The sequence below is a fragment of the Haliotis cracherodii genome, unplaced genomic scaffold (assembly GCF_022045235.1).
Source record: "Haliotis cracherodii isolate W230 unplaced genomic scaffold, xgHalCrac1.p SCAF_19, whole genome shotgun sequence".
In the NCBI taxonomy this organism is placed as follows: Eukaryota; Metazoa; Mollusca; class Gastropoda; order Lepetellida; family Haliotidae; genus Haliotis; species Haliotis cracherodii.
In genome coordinates, this window is record NW_027266274.1 from 14,802,807 (window position 1) to 14,830,340 (window position 27,534).

Here is a 27,534-nt window from a genome sequence, read left to right on the forward strand (position 1 = left end):
TCACTGTTTCTAAGATTGACGTGTGCGCATTCTCAATGTATTCTCTAGACAGAATGTGAATGTATATATTTATATTTCAGATTCTCGGTGTACTATTGTACCAAAGATAAACTTAAACATTCCAAGTATACAAAATTAATATTTCCATCAAACGAAGGATGTTTTATTTGTGTGATGAAGGTTCTTATGGAACAACATTAGCAACGTTAACATATTCGCATAGCGTCTTAGGACTCCTTATAAGTGCATTATGTTATGAATGTTTACTGTGTCGTGGGTTCCAACAATGTCACTGAAAGTAGTCTTACGTGACATTGAAACTTCACATTCTGAATAACTGGTATGTTTTCATACGAAACTCCTTCTTTCAGGTTTCGATAAACCAGAGATGATGATGGGCCACGCCACGCTGTGGGCAGTGGTGCTTGCTACCACGTGTCTCATAACTGCCACAAACAGTCAGCTGACAGGTTCGTAGGCTTTGTTTGTTTGGTTGTTGTTTAACGCCGCACTCAGCAATATTCCAGCTATACGACGGCGGGCTGTAAATAAATGAGTCTGGACCAGGTAATCCTGTGATTGATATCATGAGCATCGATCCGCAATTGGGATACGATGACATGCATCTACCAAGTCAGCGAGCCTGACCACGAGATCCCGTAAGTTGCCTCTTACGACCAGCATGGGTTTTTGCTGAAGACAAAATCTGTAAACGTATATATCTTACTCTAGGTTTGAAACCACATTAAGCCGACGCCTAATGATATTACATCATTATAATCTTTTCCAAAATATTGTCCATCTTGACCATGTGTAAGAATCAATTCCCAATCCTGTTGAAATAAATGTAATGGCAAACGTAACTTAATATATCCCTTGTTTCTTTTCCAGGATGTGTGGGTGATGTTGTTTTAGTCGTGGACACGTCAGCAAGTGTTGGCGCCCAAAACTTCGAGAACATGAAGAACGGCATTGAACTTTTCATCAACGACAGCTTCGCAAACTATCCAAATGTTCAAGCTGGCTACGTCATGTATGGCACATCGGTAACACAGTCAGTAGGTCTCAATGGTCAGGCTAACCAGGCGAGCTTACTCAACCAACTACGCAGCGCCACATACCCTTTTAATGCCCTGGAGAACACACACCTTGGCATCAACCAGGCCGCAAGCATCCTGAACACCCAAGCTCGAAGTGGATCACCAAAGCTCATGATTGTCATAACAGACAGTCTCTCTGACAATCAGGGAGCCACCATCACTGCTGCCACCAATGCAAGGACCGCAGGCATCACCATATATGTTATTGGAATAGAAGCCTCTGTGACCGGCAGTGCCAGTTTGCTTGATAATTTCCGCCAGGAGCTCCAGCAGATTGCCTCAGCCCCAAGCATTGTAACCCGGATTTCGGACTACAGTCTTCTTACAAATTCGCTGGGAAACTTGCCAAACGCCATATGTGCAGGTGAATATTTTTACTTACGAAAGGGCATTATAGTATTGTGATATACTTGAATGAGAGTAAAATATTATTAAGCTTATTTCACTGTCAAAAGAGTTGGACCTGAACACTTTGATAAGCTCGAATGTTTCTAATCTGAAAAAAACATTCAATCAAGCAAACACTATACACATGTTACTTTTGTTTCAGTTCAAATCATCAGCAACATGGCAAGCCAGACAGTGTTCACAAGTCAAACCATCATCCTCTCAGTGTCCTTGAATCAGAACGGCATCACCGGTGGAGTCTGGGCGAAAAATGGAGGGGCTCTCCCCAATGACGGCCGCATTTCTGTTTCCGTGGATAACCAGTTTCAGCGTCTCACAATTGTCAATGCCCAACAGAGCGACGCAGCAACATACTCGTTCGCCATTGCTGGACAGTCGAGGTCTGCAACCGTCAGTGTTACAGGTGAGACTCCTCGCATGTGGGTGGAATCCTATCACACCGCCCAATTCATGACCATGGAAATACCCTTTAAACAGTAAATTATTTACCCTGAGGAATGGCATAACTGCAGCTATACTCTTTACCAATCAAACATTCTGGAAATGAATTTGGTTCTTTGGTTTTCTCAACTTCTTTGATACTGTTTCACTTTACAAACGTAAATGTTTCGTTTTGACTTTATTTAAGCCATTCTGTTTTCCCATTACATCTAGACGGTTCAGACGAGTCAATTGTGTTTTTGCTGTTTTAGCTGGAATCGTCGGATGGACCGTACGTCAGACAAGGACTATTGGTAGTACTGTAACCCTTACGGTGAATTTATTAAACGGCAATTGTAACCAAGGAACATGGACACAGAATTTCGTTACATTTGCCCCCGGAGGAAGGAGAAGCTACAGCACAAGCAATAACTGCCTTACACACACCCTGACTATCACCAACGTCCAACTATCTGACCAGGGAACATACCGATTCACCTACAATACACAACAGGTTTCGTCTGAGCTCACTGTTTCAAGTAAGTGGTAACGGTTATTTAACATGATGTGATTAACTATGAACATCGACGCGGTATTGGTATACATATTTACAGGGAAAGGAATGAGTAGAAAATATATGGAAGCGACACGTGCATATTGATGCTGTCACAAGGCATGAACGTAATTATTCTGTCTGACTTTCATCAAAGTATCCAAGCAGCGATTGTTTATATTTTACGCTGCTTGTAGCAAGATCACAGCCCAAAGCACGGCGAGGTGATCAAGGAAGAACTGCACACATCGTACCCTTAAAACTAATCCCGCCAGGTTCCCAAGGTAACAAAAGCCATGTCTTTGATTTCTTGGCTAAACCCCAAGCCCTCATGTTTTTTTTCTAAGACGATTACATGTCTTTACAGCGAGTTCTGCACCGATCAATGGTGGATTCAGCGAGTGGACAGCATGGAGCCAGCCCCAATGCAGTGTAACGTGCGGCACCGGAGCTACAAAAACTGTCTTCAGGTCTAGGACATGTGACAGCCCGGAGCCACTGAATGGTGGTGCTAACTGCACCGGTCAGTTCACAGAGTCGGCAGTGACCAACTGTGGCTTGGTTGGATGTCCAGGTAGGTCCACTGACATAATGTCAGCCAACCGAAGTGCAAGAAAACACTCTATACTCAAAACTTGAACACGAAGGGGTGGTTGCTTTGAATAATGATAATAATAATAATAATAATAATAATAATAATAATCCACTTATCACCCTAGTCTGTAGATCAGTGTGCACTCAATAATTGTTCTCAACTCCATGGGGAGTATACAACCCAAGCTGCCTGTGAGGTGCTAGAGGGTTAACAACATATCATCTCATCCTGCCGGGTACCCAAAAGTCACTTGCCTGGGAATTGGCAGGAATTCGGTCTTTAGAACTAAGTGTCCTAGTCACATTTGGCACAAGTCTGGTCGGAAAATGCCATGAATCGCCCCATATCGCTCTTATATACTTGCTGTCAGCACATCTTAAAACTATCCCTTCATGAAACTTCATCCATGGTCATGGTTACACAAGGGCAGATAACTATAAATCATCCTGACCTCTGCCGACAACCGCTGTTGAAATCTAGCCGCGGCAACCTCTCGATATTTTACTAGCACTTCAATCATTTCCTGCCCCCGATAAATGCCGCATGACAGAAAACTACAACATGCATTTAATTCAATTTTGCTTCTTTCGGCCCACACGAATCCGTAACAGTAACGTTCACGCAATTTTCTTTGCTTGTAGTAAATGGTGGCGTGACACAGTGGACAACTTGGAACTCGGGATCAGTTACGTGCCCTCAGACTTGTGGAACAAATGCACAGAAAATTACAGAGAGGCGCCGTACTTGTACCAGCCCTACACCTGTGAATGGAGGAACATTTTGTAGCGAGACGCTGCTGGAAACACGAACTGAGTCTTGCGGATTAACAAACAACTGTCCAAGTAAGGAAGCAACCAAAGTATACGAACCAGTGTTACTAAAGGAATTGGCTACGATTATAAATACATAAATGAAATTAAGTACCTGGAATGGTAGCGCCACTTTGATAGCTGTCACCAAAGATATATTAGGTCATGCTTGGCTTGTTAGTATCTAGGTAGAGGACCCCGGTTACAGTCAGTCTCTGTTGACCCTGATAACTATCTAGCTAGAATACCTCAGTTACAGTCTCTGTTGACTCTGTTAACTGTCTTTGTAGAATACCCCGTTACAGTCCGGGCCAGTGGCTCTGGCGTCTTCATAGTACTGTCAAATGATACATGCATTTGTGATGCGCTGTTTTCCATCCAATATGTGGTTGCTCAAAGCACATCCCCGTCAATGGATTAGTGTGCACTTATTCTCAGCTGCACGGGGAGTATAAAGTGTTGTCAGGGAATTATCATACTTTCTGCCCTTGCTTATATGGCTTTCGCACGAAGCGTGTTCACACGTGAACAACCATTACACGAACGTCAGGTAATCTTTCACGTTTTCTTTTACTGTTTGAACTCATTTTATCAATCTATTATTGACATTTTTCAGCTGTTGTCAATGGCGGTGTGTCTGAGTGGGGCGTTTGGACCAACCCAACTTGTAGTGTGACCTGTGGCACCTCTGCCACCAAAGTGATCCAGAGGTTCAGGACCTGCACCAACCCACCTCCTTCACCTGGAGGTGCTAACTGTGTCGAGAACTTGGTGGAGAGTGCGGTGGTCAACTGTGCTTTGACTGGTTGTCCAGGTAAATCCTCCTCCTATAAACTCATCATGTTTAAATACACACTGTGTACATTTGAATAGTGTCGCACAGTTTCTATGTTCTTTAAATGACTTAATTCTACCCTCCTTGAAAGCTTTGTAACCAGCGAATGACTACGTGTCCATGTACATCGTGCAATGTTATTATGTTTAACATCTTATTTCAGTTAACGGAGGACTTTCCCAGTGGGGCGAATGGAACAGTGCCACAGCGCCTTGCCCGTTTACTTGTGGCTTTACCGCCACTAAAATAGTCAACAGATTCCGTCAGTGTAACAACCCCATCCCCGTCTTTGGTGGCCTGACCTGTCCGGAAAGCCTCATTGAGAGCAAGACCGTCACCTGTGGACTCCCAAACTGCGCAAGTAAGGAGACAGTCCCTGTTGTTGAAAACTATAAAAATAAACATGCAGACATTTGTAAATGGAGAAATATGATAAATTGTATAATTAAACTTATAATCATAAATTTATTTCGTGTATTGTAACATGGTACTATTTTGTGTTTTGTACATCCGTTTTAATAGAATCGTCACATCAAAAACTGAATATTGTTCATTAAGATGACACTATTTTGCACAAAGCACATTTACATGAAGCTGTGTTGGTGTGTTGTAGCTGCAGTGAATGGTGGAGTTGGACAATGGGCATCATGGAACACAGCATCGGTGGCCTGCCCAGTCACTTGCGGGGTCTCTGCAGTGAAGACGATCACCAGAACGAGACAATGCAATAATCCTCCTCCAAGCAATGGTGGCAGACAATGTCTGGAGAATTTATCTGAGAGCACTCAAGTAAACTGTGGCCTTATCGGGTGCCCAGGTAAATTGGTGATACTTGAAATCAACTTCTTAACAAAGTTATAGCATATATCATCGAATTGAAAGTGTATGTGAAATGCGGGAGACTGATGCTTGGGATAACCGTTGCCCTTTATACAGTTTTGAGAATAGCCATTTATTATTGTTATCATCATCATCATCATCATCATCATCATTATTATTATTATTATTATTATCAGAATGTAAATATTAGATGGTTGGGTATAAGGTTTTGAACAATACATCAGGAGTATGACAGTGTCAGCTTAATGTGGGATGAAATCTAAAATAGGTGCAAATCATATACTCAAATTTTGTAAAAACGACGGGCTCGCATTTTGATATATTGAAGGACACTAGTAATGGAAGGTATGATTTCGTATTGTTCATGATAATATTATTGCATCAAACTGATTCAAGTTAACAATCAATGTTGAAGGGTTGAGTAGTTTATTCATCCATAATTTACCGATGTATTTTTCAAACCCTATCATCTACGTTACTTCCAGTCGATGGCGGAGTCTCCGAGTGGGAGTCCTGGAATACCAACAGTGTGCAGTGCCCGCTTACATGTGGTTTGACTGCGACTAAGACTATTGAACGTATTAGACGTTGTAACAACCCTCCTCCATCTAATGGTGGCGCATCCTGCACACAAGGCCTTGTACAGACGTCCACGGTATCCTGTAATACACCAGCATGTGCAGGTAAATAATTCAAATTAAAAGTCGCAGATCGTTGTAATGTTTTTTTGGCTTATTTTTTAAAAAGGAGAATAACATATTTTTTACACTTGAGATAAAGCTGGTCATTATGCTTTCAGTTTGAATGTCCATGTTTTTTACGTGATAACTGGCTGAATATCAGTAAATACTTGAGTACCCTCACAACACGTTGTATATGTTTTTATTAGTTGCTGTAAACGGCGGAGTGTCTCAGTGGGCAGCCTGGAGCGATACAGCCTGTGCTGTCACATGCGGAGAAGCTACTAAAGTCATCAGAAGAACAAGAACGTGTACTAATCCACCACCATCAAACGGAGGACAGTTTTGTGTGGAAAGTCTGTCTCAATCAGCACAAGTTTCCTGTGGTTTAGTTGGATGTCCAGGTACGTAGAACATTGCTCCGCACATGGGTACAGTGGGTAAAGGCCATTACTGGCGTCCCCGCCCTGTTATTGCTGGAATATTGCTGTAAGCGCCGTAAGACAATACTCACTGACTCCTACACAAGGTTTCACTTGAGTTTTACTTGAATTGCATTATTACGCTTGTTATTTGATAGTCAGCACCACACGTAATACTGAAAACAAGTTCACATGCGTTTTCTTAATAATAAATAAATTCAATTTATTTCGTTTAGTGTTGTATGTTTAGTTCAGCCAAGATAATTCTTTATTCTAATCATCAGCAAACACTTCTTTTTACACGTGGAGATCAAAGACTTCAGGTTTGTGATAATGTGAAATGTAGACATTTGTGTTGTGACAAGAATGATAGTGTGGATGGATTCTGATTTCAGTGAATGGAGGGGTAGGCCAGTGGGGTCAGTGGAGCGCGTCGACCTGCACCGTTTCGTGTGGGTCTACGGCCACCTACCAGGCTACAAGAACAAGGCCATGCAACAACCCCACCCCAGCAAATGGAGGAAGCTTTTGTACCCAACCTATTTCTGAAACCACATTCCTGTCATGTGGCCTTCCTGCTTGTCCAGGTAGGAACAATGGAAATCTACTCACTTCTGTCTATTTAGAGTAGAAATGTGTTTATATATATATATATATATATATATATGTTCCCTTTATGACACATATTGATGACGAGCTAAATGTCCTGTTAATACAGTGACAAAACTCACTTTTCTGTCCCTTTGTCATGGACTGTGTGTATTGAAAGATGTGAATATAATATGCTGATTAACGTCAAATAACACGAACATATGCGATGTACATGTCAACTGCTGGAAGGGACAACGTAATCAAAAGTTCAATTCGTTTTTTATGCTGCCTAGCGGGACTAGCCTGTATAGAGAACATACACAACAGCCTTTGTATTAGGTCATGACATATGTGTTCAGTAATCAACAGTTGAATGAACGATGACATTGTGTTTTCAGTTGCTGTCGATGGAGGTGTATCGCAGTGGACCCAGTTTTCTAACCCAAGCTGTTCTGTGACATGTGGATCTACTGCTACCAAGTTTATAACCAGAACCAGACTGTGTAATAACCCACCACCCAGCAACGGGGGCAGAGATTGCTTAACAATTGGCCTCCCACTCACCCAAACTAATGAAGTTAACTGTGGACTTGTTGACTGTCCAGGTAAAACTTGCACCTACATAACATCCTTTTAAGATTCATCAATGTTGTGTTGATAGATGTCTCTTTTAACAGCTCTCAGATAGACGAAAAGGAGTCCACTTGACATTCATCTCATAGATATTACCGATGGGCATATGTCATGTGTGATAAATTTGCTGTCTGTTTCAGTGGCTGGAGGTGTGTCTCAGTGGGGACAGTGGTCGATCCCTGCCTGTACCGTCACCTGTGGTGTCTCAGCCGTCAGAGTAATCACCAGAACCAGAACCTGTACCAACCCAACACCCAGCAATGGCGGAGCCTTCTGTACCGAGTCCTTAAGCAATACAGCATTGCGAAGTTGTGGCCTTGGAGCTTGTCCCGGTAAGATAGCATTTCTGTTATATTTGTGCTCGACCATCTCATTGAATTTGTGTTGCAGTTCTAGTTTGTTGTTTGTCTCTAACCTGGTGTGCATGTGGTAGTCTTTTTACAAGTGACTCTCAAATACGCGGCTGATAATACGTGTCTTCTTCAACTGACTAACAATGAGGATAGTGAATAAATTCTTTGTCATCCCCTGATTCTGTCTTTCTACAGTGCCCGTGAATGGAGGACTCTCTCAGTGGACACAGTGGAGTATTGTGCCTTGTACCCGAACATGCGGGTCATTCAACACATTGGCCACACGTGTACGGCAATGTAACAGTCCCGCTCCAAGTAATGGCGGAGCGGATTGTGTCGGAGACACATTCCAGACACAAACTAGGTCTTGTGGACTGCCAATTTGCCCAGGTCAGTTTCGGATTTACTTCATCGATAAGCTACAACACGCTGCATAACTTTCATACACTTGCTTTCTGGAATGTGGGTTGAAAAAGTTCTTAAAATACGATGTCGAATTGGTTCATATCCCTGAGTATTGTTATTTGATTACAATATATAAATTTTAAAGAGCCATGTAATTATTTATGCTTAGAAAAGAATTACATACTATAACACAGTCGACAGTGGTATTAACAGGTCAACGTTGGATTATAAAACTATTTCAATACATATGGTTTTGTTTCAGTTGATGGTGGGTTGACCCAGTGGACTCAGTGGTCAGGTCTAACGTGTACAAGAACGTGTGGAGTTTCCGAAACTGGAACTGTAGTCAGGACCAGGTCCTGCACCAACCCAGCCCCTCAGAATGGCGGAAACAACTGTACCGGATCAACGTTTGAAACCCAAAACAGGAATTGTGGTTTTTCGGCGTGTCCAAGTAAGTCTGACATGTATACACACCTTCCAACACAGCATGATATCCTGCTTCATGAATTTCATTGCACTGTCCATGTGTCGCCATCATTTGTGATGTTTTGCTTTCTTTCTTTGCTAATACATCTTGTGATCAGCAATGAGATATTCAAACAATAACAACCTGGGTACACGTGCTCATATGTGCTGTTTTTTTTTGTCTGTGCCTTATGTAAAAGATCTAATGATTAGACATATGGAAACACAACAGCCAGATGGCAGAAATATGACGCTCATGCTCTCCGTACAAAGCACACATAGAGTAACATGACCATTTCAAAACGACGATAATCTCTATGTACACGACTGTCAGTACACGTGTGGTAGTATATCTACGTGGTGCCTTTATCTATTTAAGTATTTTAATCAACCGTGCAGGCAAACTAATCCATAAATTTCTTGAGAAATGAATATTATACACGCGTTGTATGTTATAAACCTATTGGGCGAATGTTCATGTCTGCACCAATATCTCATGTAATTTAATTATGGCATAGATCATGATCTGAATGTAAATGAGTACTTTGTAGTTGTATGTGTATTATGGGTCATGATTTTCATTCTTGGCTGTTCATTTCAGCGGTAACAACAAATGTGGCGTAAAGCAGTTCTCACTAATTTACTTAGATTCATGTCAAATAGTTTTATATCATTTGAAAATATATGTTTCGTTCCTGAGTTTCACTGTTGAAATACGTTTGATGTTTGAAACAAGATAATTATAAAGGAAATTCCCAAAACATACATCTACTCTCTAATCTACTCTCTGACAAAGGCCCCAAAACATTTTACTGTTTCTCCCAGTTAACGGAGGCCTGACACAGTGGACTCAATGGAACGTTCCAAATTGCCCACGAACCTGTGGTTCAGCTGCAACCCTCACTGCAACAAGAACACGATCATGTACAAATCCTGTCCCTCAATTCGGTGGTAGAGACTGCACAGGTCTAGGGAACGTGTTCGAGAACCAAGTCAGGAACTGTGGATTGCCGGCCTGTCCAAGTAATTAATCTCTGCTTTATTTCAAATGAAAATAAAAAACTATTATTATTGTCGTATTTTCAAACAGAAATGATTTGCTATTTGCTAATTGTATAGTAAAAAAATAAAAGTTATCCCCATTTCATTCAAGTAAATATATCAAGCCATATTTCATTTAGCAAATATTTCGTATTATTATTAAAATGGTTTTGCTGCTTTTATTTCAATAACTTCAATAGCGAAACAAAAATGATTTTAGAAATATAATGACGCCTCTAGGAGGAACATTTAGTAACATGAGCCTTTGATCCTCTCAACCAGCGGATGGCGGATTATCACTCTGGACACAATGGAGCATCCCATCTTGCTCTGTCACCTGTGGAACGACAGCTTCCCGAGTTGTTACTCGAACCAGGAGCTGCACCAACCCTCCCCCTAGTGATGGGGGTAGAGACTGTACTGGTCTCGGAGTCACATTTAACAGCGAAACGAGAAACTGTGGTCTAAGCCCATGTCCAAGTAATTATCAACTTTCATTGTCTTGCTCATTCCTTACAAAGTTCTACATAATGGATGTAGCTTACATGTGACAGATGACGCGTAGAAAATCACTGACATTAAAATATGTGGCACACAGATAAAGATCTAAACTTAGCTGTAAACATACTGTTACTTAAAGTACCCTGCAATTCACGTTCACAAAGCTTTATGTGTACTATGTCTGTTGTTGCCATTAATATGTATTTGTATGTGTGTTGTAATGCAGATGTTCATTCTCTGGCGTGGAGGCTTTTCATGTAGACACATGCCAAAGGGCATGGTGGTTTTGGTCATTGTAAGATTTTCTGACACTAACACTCAATTTTAATTTTGGTGCAGGTGAAACACGTCCGTGTGATCTTAAAACAATGTACTAGTTTTTACACACACTTTCTTTGTTTAACAATGAAAAAAACTGTTACTGTTACTGAAGCCATTTTGGACAAGAGAATTACTTACTTACAATACTCTATCATTTTACTACTCTCTCACTTTATTGACCCGTGAAGATTCGGGGTAGAATAGGTCTTCAGCAACCCATGCTTGCCGTAAAAGGCGACTATTGGGATCGGACGGTCAGGCTCGCTGACTTGGTTGATGCATGTCATCGTATCCCAATTGCCTGGATAGATGCTCATGATATCAAACACTGGATTACCTAGTCCATTCTCGATTATTTACAAACAGCCGTCATATAGCTAGAACATTGCTGAGTGCAGCGTTAAACGAGAAACAAAACACTCTCATTATATTTCTAACATTTTCACAAACAATTGTTTAATTGACAAACAGTTGACGGAGGATTGACTCAGTGGTCTCAATGGAACACTCCAAGTTGATGAGATAATTATAAAGTAAATGACCAAAACATGTACCTAGACGATGACCCTATTTCTAACATTTGCTCCAACAATTTTCTACCCAGTTAACGGTAGCTTGTCACAGTGGACTCAATGGAACGTTCCAAATTGTCCACGAACCTGTGGTTCAACTGCAACCCTCACTGCAACGAGAACACGATCATGTACAAATCCTGTCCCTCAGTTCGGTGGTAGAGATTGTACAGGTCTAGGGAACGTGTTCGAGAACCAAGTCAGGAACTGTGGATTATCGGCCTGTCCAAGTAATTAGCTTCTGCTGAAGAGCATCCTCAAAAGCAAACAGCAAATTATAACCATTGTCGTATTTTTCAGACAGAAATAATTTGTTATTGATATTGCATTTGTAAAGCATATAAAGGAAAATCTCATTACATTTTAAGTAGCCATATTCTAGGTTACTTTGTGGTCGGGCTTGAACAACGGAATGCTTTAGCAGGGATTCTTTATGGTTACGGAAATACGTTTTTGTTTATATTTTAATAACTTCGAATTGATTTCAAAAGCGAACCAAAAATGATTTTAGAAATATATTTTCATTAATACTTGACATATTCACGCAATGTGGAAATAATGACGCCTCTGGGAAGAACATTTATTAACATGAGCCTTGGATCTTCTTACAACAGCAGATGGCGGATTATCACTGTGGACACAATGGAGCATCCCATCTTGCTCTGTCACCTGTGGAACGACAGCTTCTCGAGTTGTTACTCGAACCAGGAGCTGCACCAACCCTCCCCCTAGTGATGGGGGTAGAGACTGTACTGGTCTCGGAGCCACATTTGACAGCGAAACGAGAAACTGTGGTCTAAGCCCATGTCCAAGTAAATATAAACTTCCATTGTCGTCTCATTCCTGCATTGACAAGCGGTGCATGCTACGTATTGCGTAAAGAAGTGTTTCCATTGACATAGCGGCAAACACTGGAAGAAGTAATTCTGTTTGAAATCAAAACTGCACTTGACATAACCTGCATTTCACGTTCACTAAGCTTCATGTGTACCTTGTTTTATGATGCTATCGTTGTGTATTGTGTGTTTGTATGTGTGTTGTAACATATGTCTTCACTGTCACCACTCATGCACTCATTCTGTTCTGTAGGGATGTAATGTAGACAATATTTGCCAGATAAGTGAATGAATGTTCTGATCAACACAAAATTAATATATTCTTATACTGTCAAATCGCTTTATAGCTGAGGTAAATCCTACGAATGTTTTGAAAACTATTAGGTTGACAGATGCCCCAGTGTCACAATCAAAAACCTATTTGTTGAGAATTTTTATAAGAAAATTCCTCTGTCAAGGAAATGTATCATTTTACTAATGTCTTACTTTGTTTCTAATATTTGCACAAACAACCTTCTCACTCACGTACAGTTAACGGAGGATTGACACAGTGGTCTCAATGGAACGTTCCAAATTGTCCACGAACCTGTGGTTCAACTGCAACCCTCACTGTAACAAGAACACGATCATGTACAAATCCTGTCCCTCAGTTCGGTGGTACAGACTGCACAGGTCTAGGGACCTTGTTCGAGAACCAAGTCAGGAACTGTGGATTGTCGTCCTGCCCAAGTAATTAGCTTCTGTTGAAACACCATTCCATTAGAAAATAACAGATACCAAAACAATCAGTTTCAGTAAACATACCTGAACTTAACTAAAATGAATTTCTTTCCATGATTATGACATTTAATTTAAAAATAAGATATCTGAATATTGTAAATATACAAAAATAACGTATGCATCAGTGACCACAAGTGATGAAATGCAGTACTCATGGTGAAAAATCTAGTAAATAAGAAATGTGATCTCATTGTATAGCGGATGGCGGATTATCACTGTGGACACAATGGAGCAACCCATCTTGCTCTGTTACCTGTGGAGTGACTGCTACCCGTGTTGTTACTCGAACCAGGAGCTGCACCAACCCTCCCCCTAGTGATGGGGGTAGAGACTGTACTGGTCTCGGAGTCACATTTGACAGTGAAACGAGAAACTGCAATTTCAGTCCCTGTCCAAGTAATGGCTGCCATATATCTTATATTTTTACTCAGCTGTTTAATGCATGGTTTTATTTAGCAAGAAATATTTATGTTTAGATATTACATAAACTGAATATTTTGTATATGGTGACATCATCTCACAGTAGTTCGTTCTCACGATGGGAGCGTTTTGATCACAGTGGGGTATCCCATTCTGTTCATCCCTATACGGGACAACAACATCTCGCACATCGATATTTCGATCAAGCAGTAACCTGCCTCCAAGCAACGGAGGCAGGAACTGCACTTAGAACCTCGTGGACACCCACATCCGATACTGTGGACTAACTCCATGTCCATCTAACTTTGAACTATAACCAAGTGACAGCATGTGATAGCAGAAAACCGACAGTACAGTCGGTGTGGTGCAGCACACAGATGGACGAATTAGGCAATGCATACATGGGGTGGGTGCTTCATACCAGGTTATATGAGGCACTGTAGCCGACCATACACCAGGATGGACCCTTCTCATGTATGAATGCTTCTACAGGCAATTAATGCTGTGTTTTCCACAGTTGTGTAATTGAGGTTGTTTGAATTAGGCATTCTGGCACATATCCACCGAAACAAGTTGAGTGGAAAAATACTTTTCTCAATAACTAGTAACAATATTGTCATATTGTCGCTAAAATATAAGTATGTCTTGTCAAAAGGTGCTGCTGGTAAAAATGCGTTTTCGCCAGAAGATAAATGGGAAAAATGGGTCATAATTTGATAGACAAACTGATGATCTTTCCAAATATAACATACAGTAGAATACACATGTACGTAGTTTGTTTGTAGTTTGCTTTGAAGAGTAGTTTGCATTGTGTTGTAGTTACTGACTAACATGTTGTCCTTCGCTGTCTGTTTGTGTTTGCAATGTTCTAACACCCTGTTGCACCCTCTACTCACAATCGATGGTGGCGTCACGCCATGGTCACAGTGGACGCTGTCAACGTGCTCTGCAACGTGTGGCGGGGACGCCAACCGTGTGGCGACACGTTTCCGCACCTGCACTGATCCTCGTCCCAGTGACGGTGGTAAAGACTGTACGGAAGTCCTGTCAGAAACAACGTCTAGGACGTGCGGATTTGGTCCATGTCCAAGTACTTAGTTACGCATGGGAATTAGACGTGAACATGTAATGGGCAATACCTTTGCCTAGACGTGTCTGAGACGTTGTATTGCATGCAGTTCTCATTAACATTATTTTTACCCACAGATGCTGCCGTATTGAAAATATGTTTATGCATGGACCTGACACATGTATTTGCAGATGCTTATGTACATCATTTTATTGTCCAAAACGACAAAGGGATTGGGCACAAGTGCAGCACTTATTACCGCCTTCTCCCTCCTTAGATCATTTCAGTGACCCATTCATATAATGCTCGTCGCCATTCAGCATTTGACCTAAGGAAACCTTTACGGCCACATTTGTCAAAGGAATTGATGTGTACATATACATGTTGTACATTACAATAATGCATGCATTAATATTTGCATGGTATCCAATATTTGCATGGTATCCAATATTAACGCCCTACATGAAACGATGTTTTAAGATGATCTTATTAAAACTAATACTGTCTTTGTTTTCTAGAAACAAAAGTATACTTTGCTGTCTTAGATTCTTATTGTATTGCTAAATGTGTGATCTAGTGTGACATGTTGCCTTAGTTTTAGCAACATAAAAACAACATTGATAGATAGCTATAGAGAAAAAAACTATAATTAGTTTAATTTACAAAGTGATTGTATACTTAATTTAATATGATATTTCACATTATGCCGTCACAAAATCCAGTAAAAAAATAAATGCTACTCATTATCAGTCTTACTATTACTTTTTAAGGACTGAAAAAATATAATATATTCCTGTATCGTATATTTTGAGCAAATATGGTGAGGCGAGTGATCAGCTATCATAAAAACAATACTATTTCTCTACCAGTGGAAATGACCATGACAACTCATGTTTATAGAAAACCTTTTATGAACTAGTTTTGTTTGTTTGGCTGTAGAGTATTGCAGGTAGTGGGTTGTTTATCAAGGTCTTGAAGCTTACAGTGCAGTTCCTGTTTATTATAGACGACTGTAGCAAGAACGCATGGGTTATACTAATCATGTGTCCTGAATGTTCCAGTTGATGGTGGAGTGACACAATGGGGACAGTGGAGCGACCCTGGCTGTTCTGTTACTTGTGGAACCTCTGCAACTAAGACATTGACAAGAACGAGAACTTGTACAAATCCTACTCCACAGTTTGGGGGAAGGGTTTGTACAGAGCTCCTTAATGAAAACACCGTACGAAATTGTGGTCTTCAGTCCTGCTCAGGTAAGGGTCTTGTTATGTCTGTGTGCCTAAGTATGTGTATGTGTTTCTGCCTCCAGAGAAGGCCACCAGAATATGTGTTAATTGCAGGCTGGGATTATAGCATTGTTTTCTGAAACATTACTTAGGTAACACGCCTAGGTAAGAAACATGGTTGCCACCAAATATGTCTAGAAGGCTAGCTGATATGTGATGATATAGTATTGTGGAAGTTTAACACCGGTAACATATATGTTTAACTCTGTAGTGAATGGTGGCATATCCCAGTGGACATCGTGGGTCGTGCCTCAGTGCTTCTTGACCTGTGGAACCACCATCACTGTAACCGCTACGAGACAACGATTCTGCAACAACCCACCTCCACGTAACGGAGGCTTGAACTGCACAGAAACGCGTGTCGAGAGCGAAGTACGCAGCTGCGGTCTTTCAAATTGTCCAAGTACGTATTGTTTGAGTGGATTAGCCCTGAGAAGATTATATAAGACGAAGGGTTAGAATAAGTATTCAGTAACCCATACTTGTCGTGAGAGGCGACGAACGGGATCGAGCGGTCAGACTCGCTGACTTGGTCAATGCATGTCATCGTATCTCAGTTGCGTAGGTCGATCCTCATGATGTCAGCCACTACATTGTCTGGTCCAGACAGACATTATATAGCTGGAATATTGCTGAGAGCGGCGTTTGAAAATGAAACCCTCAAAACAAAAAAACATTGATTATATGAAGGGTCACCGAGCTTACCCTACCGACATAAGATGTGCTGAACAGAGAAAGGTCATCTTACACTATTAATATATGTGTAGACATATGCATACATCGTATACCAAACATAAAAAGTTAGACATCATGAATAATTTGGGGACATATTATTTTAGGAAATTGTGTTCTCTGTCTTGCCTACAAATATCCCCAAAATATTCATGATCCCTAAGCAAGTTTGTTTATTATTTACGTTGTACGTCAGATTTCAAGGAAATCAGAGTCATTGTATCTCCCGTCTGCACCCCGTTGGTTGTTTCTATGCGTTAACCCCCCTTTGTTCACATAGCCTTCCTTTCTTTTGCATTCTTCTTCATCATGATAACCTCCATGTCACAGTTGATGGCGGAATCAGTCAATGGACACAGTGGACAGAGACACCTTGCGGCGTCACATGTGGAATCAACGTGCAGAGAACAGCCTCAAGACAAAGATTCTGTAACAACCCATTCCCTTCGTTTGGTGGTCGAAATTGTTCTGAGAGTCGTTTTCAGAGTGAAACCCGCAACTGTGGCTTGAACCCATGTCCTAGTATGTACCCCTTGTTTCTCCTAAAAGACAATATTTTCATCGTTATCATGTTGCAAAAGGTGTTCATTTAAAAGTGTAAACATTATCCTATAAATACAGTTTATCTAAATCGTGTTTAGGATCTGATCTTTTAAGGATTGACTGTGAATGTGTTTGTGTTCATTGGGGTATGAATCCAGAAACTGATGTGCAAACTACATGAATCCGCGTAGCGAATGCTTACGAAAGTTGGAATATGCGGGTTAATCAGAAATGACACCCGACGGCATGAAATTTGTTTAACCAAGGCATACGGACAAAAAATAGGCGAACGAGCCTTCGGTCTCAAAGGGTAGTTTGGACAACGAATATGCACGAATTTCGCTAAAGGTGCATGACGATACATGCATGAGCGGAAAAGGAATTCCCTCGACTGTAATATTGGGATTCCCCGACATTCTGTGGTAATAAAAGTAGTCCGTCCATTTCGGTGGGAGTGGCTTAATATTTTACATTCATTGGAAAATGAATGTAATAACACAATTACAATGTAATAACTACAATGAACACAACGAAAATGTAATTATTTAAGACATAAACATTGACAGTGTTTGTTTGTAAAGGATAAAAGTAATCATTTGTTGGTTCTTTGCAGTCGATGGTGGCGTTAGTGAATGGACGAGCTGGACTGTCCCGCCCTGTGGCGTGACGTGTGGCTCCCTTGCAACGAGGACCATCACAAGAGTGCGATTCTGTAACAACCCATTCCCCCAATACGGCGGCAGAAATTGTACCCAGTCTCGTACAGAATCTTTAGTCAGAAACTGCGGTCTTCCAACTTGTGCAGGTACTATTATACACACTTTTGTTTAAGGATACATTATTCCTTTATTGTTTGGGTATGAAAGGTCAGGCCCATTTGTATACCTAATTGTTGCCGTTAATCAGATAATCAGCATTATGTCTGAGAGATAAGTTGAAAACACATTTGAGGTTCAAAGTTTACGAAATCACTTACACATTCTCTTCTGTAGTTTAAAGTCTCTCATTCTTTTTTCTATTATGTATGGTTATCAGTATTTTTAAAATCTTCTGTATTTAGTTGATGGTGGTTTCAACCAGTGGAGCCAGTGGAGCCTTGGAGTATGTCCTGCTACTTGTGGAGCCGGTTTCACGCGTAGCGCCACACGAGTCAGATTCTGCAACAGTCCGACACCTAGCGATGGGGGACGAAACTGCACTGAAGCCTTTACAGAAACGACAACTCGCAGCTGTTTTCTCACGCCCTGTCCAAGTATGTTCTTGATTATCTCCCTTTCTTGATTCACAGAAGTATGAATACGTCATCCCCTTTGGAACCAAACGGGCTATTTTTACTTAATTCAGTTTCAGAACGATCTTCTGTCAAACGCAAACTGGTTTAATTATCCTGATATTAAATTTGATATTTAATAAACGTGATCACAGATAGATTCAATGTAGACATCTTTTGACACTATTTTCACATTTTAGTTGATGGAGGTCTCACGCAATGGAGTCAGTGGTCAGTTCCCACTTGCCCTTTTACATGCGGTACAAGTATCACTCGCACAGCATCAAGGACAAGGAGCTGCACAAACCCTATACCCCAGAATGGCGGTCGAAATTGCACCGGCAATCGATTTGAGACTGAAACCAGATCATGCAATCTGCCTTCCTGTCCAGGTAAGTGTGCATCACATGGCCTTGTGAATTATCAAAAGTTTTAAATTTAAAACGCCAACGCCATGGATTATCCGCCGAAACAGATTGTACTGGTTAAAAGTCAAGATTCTATCAATGGAATCAAATCAGTGATAACACGTGGCATCCGTGACAAGACGTCCTAAGGACTTGAAGACATTGTTTTTAGACCAGTAAAATGATAAGACAAATGAGAGCTTCGTGGATATTATGTGGAACAAAACAATATCATTTGGTACATTTAAAGACAATGCTTCTTTGGCAATGCATATCTCATGTTACAATCAAACAAAATGAATGGTGTTTTGTGCAGTTGATGGTGACGTGACGGAATGGATTGAATGGACTGGGGCAGCCTGTGTATTAACCTGTGGAACCTCGGCCACGCGTGTTGTTACCAGAACAAGGACATGCACGAACCCACGTCCAACTAATGGAGGTCAAGGATGTTCAGAGACTCTGTTCCAGAGCACAACTCGCAGTTGCGGTCATCCTGAGTGTCCAGGTAATGATTGTATGTTTGTTTGTTTGTTTGTTGTTTAACGCCGCACTCAGCAATATTCCAGCTATATGACGGCGGGCTGTAAACAATCGAGTCTGGACCAGACAATCCAGTGATTGACATCTCTATCCACGCAATTGGGATACGATGACATGCATGTTTTTACACCGCAATTTCAAAGAACTTTGACTTCTTGAACGAGTCTAGCGGTAATATCTGCAGCAGAAAACTTAACATTATATGACTTGGAAAAGTGCTCCATCTCTATAAATGCAATATACTTTTTCATTTGTTTGTACGTTTTATAAATTTAATCTTACGTTCTTATCATATTACCTTTTCAGTTGACGGTGGTTTGTCCCAATGGACTCAGTGGAACGATCCTCCATGTGCCGTTACCTGTGGACCCTCTGCCTCCAAAGTTGTCAGTCGAACCCGTCTCTGCAATAGCCCTGTCCCTTCTAACGGAGGTCGCCCTTGTACGGGACTCCTAGTCGAGACCGAATCTAGAACATGTGGTCTTGGAAATTGCCCTGGTGCGTAGAAGAGAGATGCAAATACTTATATACTATCATAGGGTCAAATGGTCTCGATGTGTCTGACATGTCACAAACGAAAACACTCATTACATTGCTTTTCAACGACAGTGATAAAATAAGGCCACCGATCCGCCATACAGTCATCACTTGTGGCCAGAGTTTCATTACAAACTGTATATTGAATATATCCGCGATGTGGTCTCCATGTCATCCTTTTTAACATAATTGTAACCCTATGCATTGTGTTTGAGTGAGTGAGCTGAAACCTAGAAACATAATCTGGGCGAACCGGGATTCTAACCCACAATCATAGGTTTCTGGCGTGCCCAAGTGACGCAACTCAGCACAGCGAATCGCAGCGCCTTAGACGACTGGGCCACCCTTGCCCCCCATTGTATTTGAGACATGTGAACACACATAGTAAGAACAAGCGTGTGTAAAGACACATACCGATTTCAATTAATCAATATTTTTCTTTGATCGCAGTCAATGGTGGATTATCGTTGTGGACACAGTGGTCAGACCCTCCATGTCCTACCACGTGCGGTGCCAGTGCAAGGAAGACCGTCTCTAGAAGCAGAACCTGCACCAACCCTCGACCTCAGTTCGGTGGCCAAGATTGTCCGGAACCGCTCGAGGAGACAACGACTCGACTCTGTGGGAACAGTGCTTGTCCAGGTGAGTTTATTGATATTCCTGTGAAGACAGAAGCGACGACCGTTTTCATAATAATCGTAAGAAATTAATTAATAAAACATATCCACTTGAAACGGAGTCCATTCTACGATTTCAACCTTGTTTGTGAATCACAATTAAATAGTGATAATACTGGGTGTTCACAAAAAGGTAAGCGTATCCTACCCTACGGTGACACCGTCGTAAACACATGCATGGGCACATCAATCAGTGCAAATCAAAATAGGAAACTGCATCAGACTAATGATCAAAACCTACATGCAGGAAAAGAACAATTGGATTTATGATTTGTATGAACATCATTGATAACACTGGGCCACACATTGGCTATCAAACAGACGTCTCTTATCATAACATTAATTCCAAAAAAGAACATGGCGCTACATCTGTTTATCTGTTACAACACCAATAAAACTCTAAACCACTTCCGTCTAAATCAATCTGCTCCAAACATGACAACAGTTTCTACTGCCCGTAAAAACACTTACACCTACCAATGTGCATATTTAGAAGGAAGTGTTACTTTGTGAGGTTTGTATGAACTAACGTGACTTCCTCTTATGTAGTTGATGGTGGCCTTACTGCATGGACTGAATGGAGCAACCCGCCGTGTTCTGTCACCTGTGGCACAGCCGCCACAAAACGGGTACAGAGAACCAGATCCTGTTCCAATCCAGCTCCCCGAAACAACGGAACGCAATGCGTTGGCGACCTCACTGAACAGGCCATCCGACCATGCAACTTGGGACAGTGCCCCGTTGTTATTTTAGGTGATATTTTTATTACTTTTAAATTAATAAAGTAAACTATGGTTATAACGAACTCAATGGACCTCTAACTTCAGTTTGTTATAACCGTAGTTCGTTATAAGCATATATACAGCATAACTATAGCAAATATTCGGGACAAAAAAATCAGTTCGTTATATCCGTCAGTTCGTTATATGCGTGTTCGTTTTAAACGTACTTTACTGTACATTCAAACTGCATCTACTATTGATATGACTCTCGTTCCACAAAACTAATACGGGTTGTCACAAACTGTGTCCAACTAGCTGAGAGAAATTGGTATGACTATAGACCCGTATTGTCAAATCAACATTGTCTTTGTTTCAGGGTTATGTCGCACTGCGCAGCAGATCAACGGCGTTGGCTACCGTTACCACCCCACAGACTGTGACAAGTACCTCCAATGCTACTACAACCCCAATGGCTACGTCGTCGGTGTATATCGGTCATGTCCTTTTGGATACTACTGGGACCAGAGGACTCTCAGATGTGACTTCCCCTGGAGAGTGAACTGCCCACTCGGTTAGTAGAATAGGATCATCCCTTTACTGTCCTTGAACTAATGGTATTATTATTATTATTATGATGATGATGGTAATTAATGATACAGTTTGTTTACGCTACATGAAATGAATGAATCACAAAATATATAACTCATAGATCCGAAACAAGATATGTTTGTTTAACGCCGCCCTTGGCCACATTCAGCGGCCTGCAATAATCAAATCTGGACCGGTAAGTCCAATGACTGACATCATGGGATACGATGAACATGCTTCAATAAGGTCAGCGAACCTGACCGCCCGATCCCGTTAGTCGCTTCTTACCACCAGCATGGGTTGCTGAAGAACAATTCTAACCCGGATATTCACGGGGTTCCAAAGACAAAGAGAATTGTCACAAGTCAAGATTCTAACACTTTAGCTTGCATCTAAACCTGTCCACTAAATAAACTCCACTGTGTTCCAGAGAAGTGCAACGGGTCCTGCGTCGCCAACTACAACATGGAAGGAAGCTGTCGCGCCCACTGGGTTTGTGAGAAGGGTCTATCAAGAGGAGATTGTTGTCCCATGGGATTCAGATACGTCGTCGGACAAGGGTGCAGACCAGACTTCTATTGTAGAGATCTCTGCCCAACACCCTGTGCTAGCAGAGGTAAGAACAATACGATCTTAAATGGGATACTTTTCAATGTAAGGTTGGTTCTTGCAATGTAAATATCGGTTAAGCATCTCAGTGTTGGTTGTAGTGATGTAAATATCGGTTAAGTATCACAATGTTGGTTGTATTAATGTTAGTATCGGTTTATATAGTATTATAATGTTAGTGCGAGTTATGTAAGTATCGTTTATGGTATCATAATGTTTGCCATAGTGATTATATGTCGGTTATAGTATTATACGGTTGTATTAATGTAGTAAAAATTGCCTGTATGCTTATATCTGTTCATATGTGCCCAGCTTAACAATTAACATTTTAAATGTTGTGTTTAGATGTATGCGACAAGAGACCAGACTGGGGGAACGATCCCATGTCCTACAACATCTCTGTCGGTCTCCTTGGATGGATGCGAGCATCGTGCGTACAGGGAACATACTTCGATCTCATGGACTGTGGATGTGGTATCCCAATGAATGCTTGTAAGTAACTTTCTATAATCCTACCGGGCTAATCACACGAAAATATCGCATATCCTGTACATGTTTATCATACTGCATTTAAGTGTATATGGTTGATAAAGTTTGTATAAAATCAAATGAAGATATGCAATGCAAATGGATATCTATTATCGAAATATAGGAAAGAAACTTTTATCACGACCATGCAACAACAGTAAACTGTAATATTCGACTTCGCTTTCAGCATGCACACCAGACTACACACTGGACTTCAACAACGACAATGCCTTGACCACTGCCCGACAGTCATGGTTGACCACAGAGGGCGTCAGCATCTTGAACGGTTATGCTCTGTTCGATGGAAACGGACATATGTTCTTCAACATCTCCCAGAAGGCTCCTGCCGTGGATTGTCCATTGATTGTCCGCTTCCGGTTCAGTGAAAGTCAGACCGTTACCGGACGTCGAATTCTCGTGTCCACTAGTGATTGTTACAAGAGCAACACCCTGGTTATTGCTATTGACCAAAACTCAGTCATCTTTGAGATGACATCTGTCTATGGTCAACTTATCAACATGCCTGTGTCTCTCGCCGTAAGTAGTTGTTTGATTATACTAAGAAGGCAGATACCTGATCGATGTAAAGTTGATGACTGAAAAAAACATCCCAACAAAACATTCCTCACGAATTTCTCTTCAAACTTGAAATTGCAAAGTGTGTGATTTCAAAGACTTGCCGCTAAACTCCTAAACCAAAATGCGATTGTGTTGTCACCATATTTCTTATTTGTTAAAGTAGACATTATTTATGGATTTGTTCTAATTTGTTACTTTTTAAAGAGGTCTGAATCCCAATTCACTCTCTGGTGGATCCATATGTTAAACGTTTTGCCATTGGTTACAGGGTTTCAGCAACTTTGAGTGGAAGACCGTCACAATGGTGTATGATGGCAAGATGATCACTGGAGTTGTTGAGTCAGCAAACCTGAAGTACATGCAACAACAGTTTGGTAAGCAGGATAAGCAATCTCCACGTGTCCGGCACTCTTTGCCCTTTCTGTTTGTCTTGGGCCAAATAATCTTACTCCCAAGGTGTAACATACTCAGTGTCATTATTAGGGGTGAACAGCTTGACATCCCTCCTCATAAATAAAAGTAGCATTTTCAACTTCTAAAATTGTAGTTCGGCTACATCTGGATGGAACTAGTTTATACCCACATTGACTGTTACTTGTCATGTATTGCTAAAACCACTGGTTGCGTTCAGGTGTGCGTTTTGGGTAGCTTTTCAACCACATTCAATCTTGCACTTTTCGTTTTTAAGTTCTTGTCCATTTTTCGAGTTTTGTAAAAAAAGGCTTATCAGAATGACATAGGCATGAACAGCATGTTTTTCAACTGTTAACCACATTGTCAACATACTCAGACCTATTGACGCTTGTTACCATATGTCCTTGTTTGACACCCTAAATAGTGACCCTTTAATAAGGACGCAGTGTATACATTGTTTTCCATGTGCATATGGTGATCACAAAAGCAACATGCAGCAAACTATCCAGTTTGAAAACTCTATGTTATAATGACTGATTCTGTAACAAAGATTGTCATTGTTGTTTTAACAGCCCCAGAGATGAGTATCATGCAGTGTGGCATGAGATTCGCTTCAGACGGCAGCATGAGTGCAGCAGAGAGATTTATTGGAAATCTAGATTCGGTACGTAGTTCAATAATACTGATAATCTACAGGGCTATATACTTCAGGCGTACAATGAAGTGCTACGCAGTGTTAACTAAATCTTGGGAATAAATTATAGAAGCGGGAACTCATGTTACGTAGATGGGCGAACTCCCGTGTTGACAGTATGATTGCTTTGATAAAACCATGAAGCTGTTATCGATGTTTTTTTGCGATAACATTATAAACATTCAGAATACTTATGAAGAAACATCTATTCAGATATGATAATGTGGAAAGTTTTGGGGAATATAAATATGTTCATTTGGGCACAGTAATGTTCATTAGATCATAGATGTCGACCTTTTTCAAACGTAAAGCATCATATCCAACAAAGTTGAATACATTTTCCAGTTAGAAAACAGTTACTGCTTTTGAACATGTACCCAGGTTAAATCAACTTTTTGATGTTCAACGAAATAAAATGAAAATTCTTGTTTGTTTCAGATGTCGGTATACCGCTGTAACCCTGGCAACCTATTTTAAGAATTCCGTGCAAACGAGCAATCAATATTCATTTCCATCCTTGTGTCAACAAAATCTTTGAAGAAGACAATGACTTCAAAATGTTACCATTTCATTTGCTCAAAGTGTATATTTTCCTGAAATAATTGTACATTGTAATAATACATCAGAAACATACTTTTACCATGTTTAGATGTGATCAGTAGATACCATTAATGTACATTTGTAAAGCATTCGCGTGTAAATACGCGCCATGGGTTATGTGAGATATTTCACTCGAGAAATCAATCAATCAATCAATGATTGTGAAAACAGTAGTTGTAGATAAAATTATAGATCGCGTCTGAAATAATACTCTTTCATGTTAACGAGGTTGTACATACACAAATTAAATGCTTATAACTTTATACGAGGCTTCAAACGCGTCATGTGTTTTAAAGATCTCATGTTTGATGCAACGATTAATCGGCTCACTCACGAGTGCAAGACTCGTCGACTTATTGGGGAAGTCAAATTGTTTTTATACTGCTGATTTTGAACTTCCTCTCGTAGCTCTTTCGCTTTTTTCGAGATTGAAGAGAAGTAACTCTTTTGCTATTTGTTACAGCAAATGTACAATTTGCTGTGCGTGTCTTGATGATTGCGCCCGTGAGTTATTCGATGTAAGACAAAGTTGCATTTATTCAACATTGCAGTTTAAAAAATATTGTGTATACGTTACTAATGAGATGCACATATAATCAAAATATACATTATTTACAAAATGTTATGTTATATTCATAATGTTCCATAGATTCTATTTTACACACATGATTGATAGACGTTATATAGCATCCAAACCTCATTGAGCAGTATCGTGGTCATTCTGCGAATGTATGAAGCTATACGCAAAGAACGAAATAAATATATTTTTTCACTGTTTTAATAATTCCTTGTTGAAGTAATTATTTCATGACATGTGATCGCAGGTGACATTGAGCAGGTCGTGACCATGCGTGTTAAATTTCCTGTATGAATGATGAAATGAAGAGCTTCATACATGTATCCAATACGGTGTGGGCGCAATGTACTTTTTGGGTAAAAATATAGTGTGGTATGGTGTTTACAAGCCATGGAAACCAATCGCTGAAAGTCCGAGATTCGAACTCACGGCTGTTAAGCTGAGGACACGATCCTGCAGATATCTCTGCGTTCATTTACATCCATTTTGCAATGGCGATGCAACTAAACGGATTTTGTGACGATAAAAATCAAATAGATAAAGAACAGCAAAATATATTAATATTTACATCGGTTAGCTTACAGTGTGGGAGTTGTAATTAAGCACTACCCAAATACATGGACTTTCACACATTTATTAGAAACGGAATTGAATCACTCAATTATTGTACTGCGAGCTAACTCTGAAGACAGGAATATACACATATACACAACTCTATAGTTATATTAACATAGGTATAACAGTAGATACCATTACAACATACATGGCTCTGTACATAAACACACACATAACAGTAGATACACTTACACACATGCATATCTCTGTAGATATACAGATGGAGATGTACATAAACACACACATAACAGTAGATACCCTTACACACATACATAGCTCTGTACATAAACACACACATAACTGTAGATACCCTTACACACATACATAGCTCTGTACATAAACACACACATAACTGTAGATACCCTTACACACATACATAGCTCCACATATGTAGATCTACATAAGCACACACACACACACACACACACACACACACACACACACACACACACACACACACACACACACACACACACACACACACAAAAATTACAGTAGATAAAAAAACATACACATACAATGCTGTCGAATTGCACACACACACATAAGCACATACATACACATAACAGCAACACACACGCACAAAACATAACAGTAGATACAACTGGGACAGAAGGACTGTGCGCCAAAGCGCAGCAGTAAAAACAGTGCGCCAAAACGCACCCATACGAACATTTATTGTACATGAAAATGTTGTGTTTCACGTGTTAGAGGTACTTAACACGTTACGCGACACATACATCACAGTAAATGAAACTACACACACATACATAGCTCAAGATCTGTACATACACATAAACACACACACACACACACACACAGCCCACAAATGATCTACTATCAACAATTATATTACGCGATTCACGAGGTTTACACATCAATGCAAATTACTGCACAGCAATTACAATGGCAGTGTGCAATGGAGTCTTTGTACAATACTCAATGGCAGTATCACTTACAA

The 27,534-nt window shown here is 40.5% G+C and overlaps 1 protein-coding gene across 4 annotated transcripts; it reads left to right on the forward strand.

Annotated features, from left to right (window-relative positions):
• The first annotated feature begins 376 nt into the window (after positions 1-376).
• On the forward strand, positions 377-26,165 carry LOC139466781 (SCO-spondin-like). Of its 4 annotated transcripts, XM_071248458.1 has the most exons (38): positions 377-470; positions 892-1,464; positions 1,651-1,911; positions 2,201-2,467; positions 2,849-3,055; positions 3,718-3,918; positions 4,502-4,699; positions 4,884-5,081; positions 5,334-5,537; positions 6,046-6,243; positions 6,450-6,644; positions 7,058-7,249; positions 7,652-7,858; positions 8,027-8,218; positions 8,435-8,629; positions 8,907-9,098; positions 9,938-10,135; positions 10,436-10,633; positions 12,162-12,359; positions 12,915-13,112; positions 13,362-13,559; positions 15,714-15,905; positions 16,150-16,341; positions 17,001-17,192; positions 17,827-18,018; positions 18,274-18,465; positions 18,684-18,875; positions 19,207-19,398; positions 19,740-19,931; positions 20,421-20,612; positions 21,197-21,400; positions 21,746-21,940; positions 22,388-22,573; positions 22,912-23,058; positions 23,282-23,631; positions 23,942-24,047; positions 24,660-24,751; positions 25,220-26,165. In XM_071248458.1, exons 1-38 carry the CDS (start codon positions 389-391, stop codon positions 25,256-25,258), a joined length of 7,599 nt encoding a protein of 2,532 aa, XP_071104559.1. In that variant the 5' UTR covers positions 377-388; the 3' UTR covers positions 25,259-26,165. The 4 variants fall into 4 exon arrangements, with proteins under 4 accessions (XP_071104559.1, XP_071104560.1, XP_071104561.1 ...); XM_071248459.1 differs by lacking the exons at positions 12,915-13,112; positions 13,362-13,559; XM_071248460.1 differs by lacking the exons at positions 12,162-12,359; positions 12,915-13,112; positions 13,362-13,559.
• The last annotated feature ends 1,369 nt before the right edge of the window (positions 26,166-27,534 follow it).

Bases quoted from the DNA above. Each gene is read 5' to 3' on its own strand.
- LOC139466781 (XM_071248458.1), top strand. From the start codon at position 389: ATGATGATGGGCCACGCCACGCTGTGGGCAGTGGTGCTTGCTACCACG. The intron at 1,465-1,650 runs GTGAATATTTTT...CTTTTGTTTCAG, and splicing joins GCCAAACGCCATATGTGCAG to TTCAAATCATCAGCAACATG. The intron at 19,932-20,420 runs GTGCGTAGAAGA...CTTTGATCGCAG, and splicing joins TGGTCTTGGAAATTGCCCTG to TCAATGGTGGATTATCGTTG.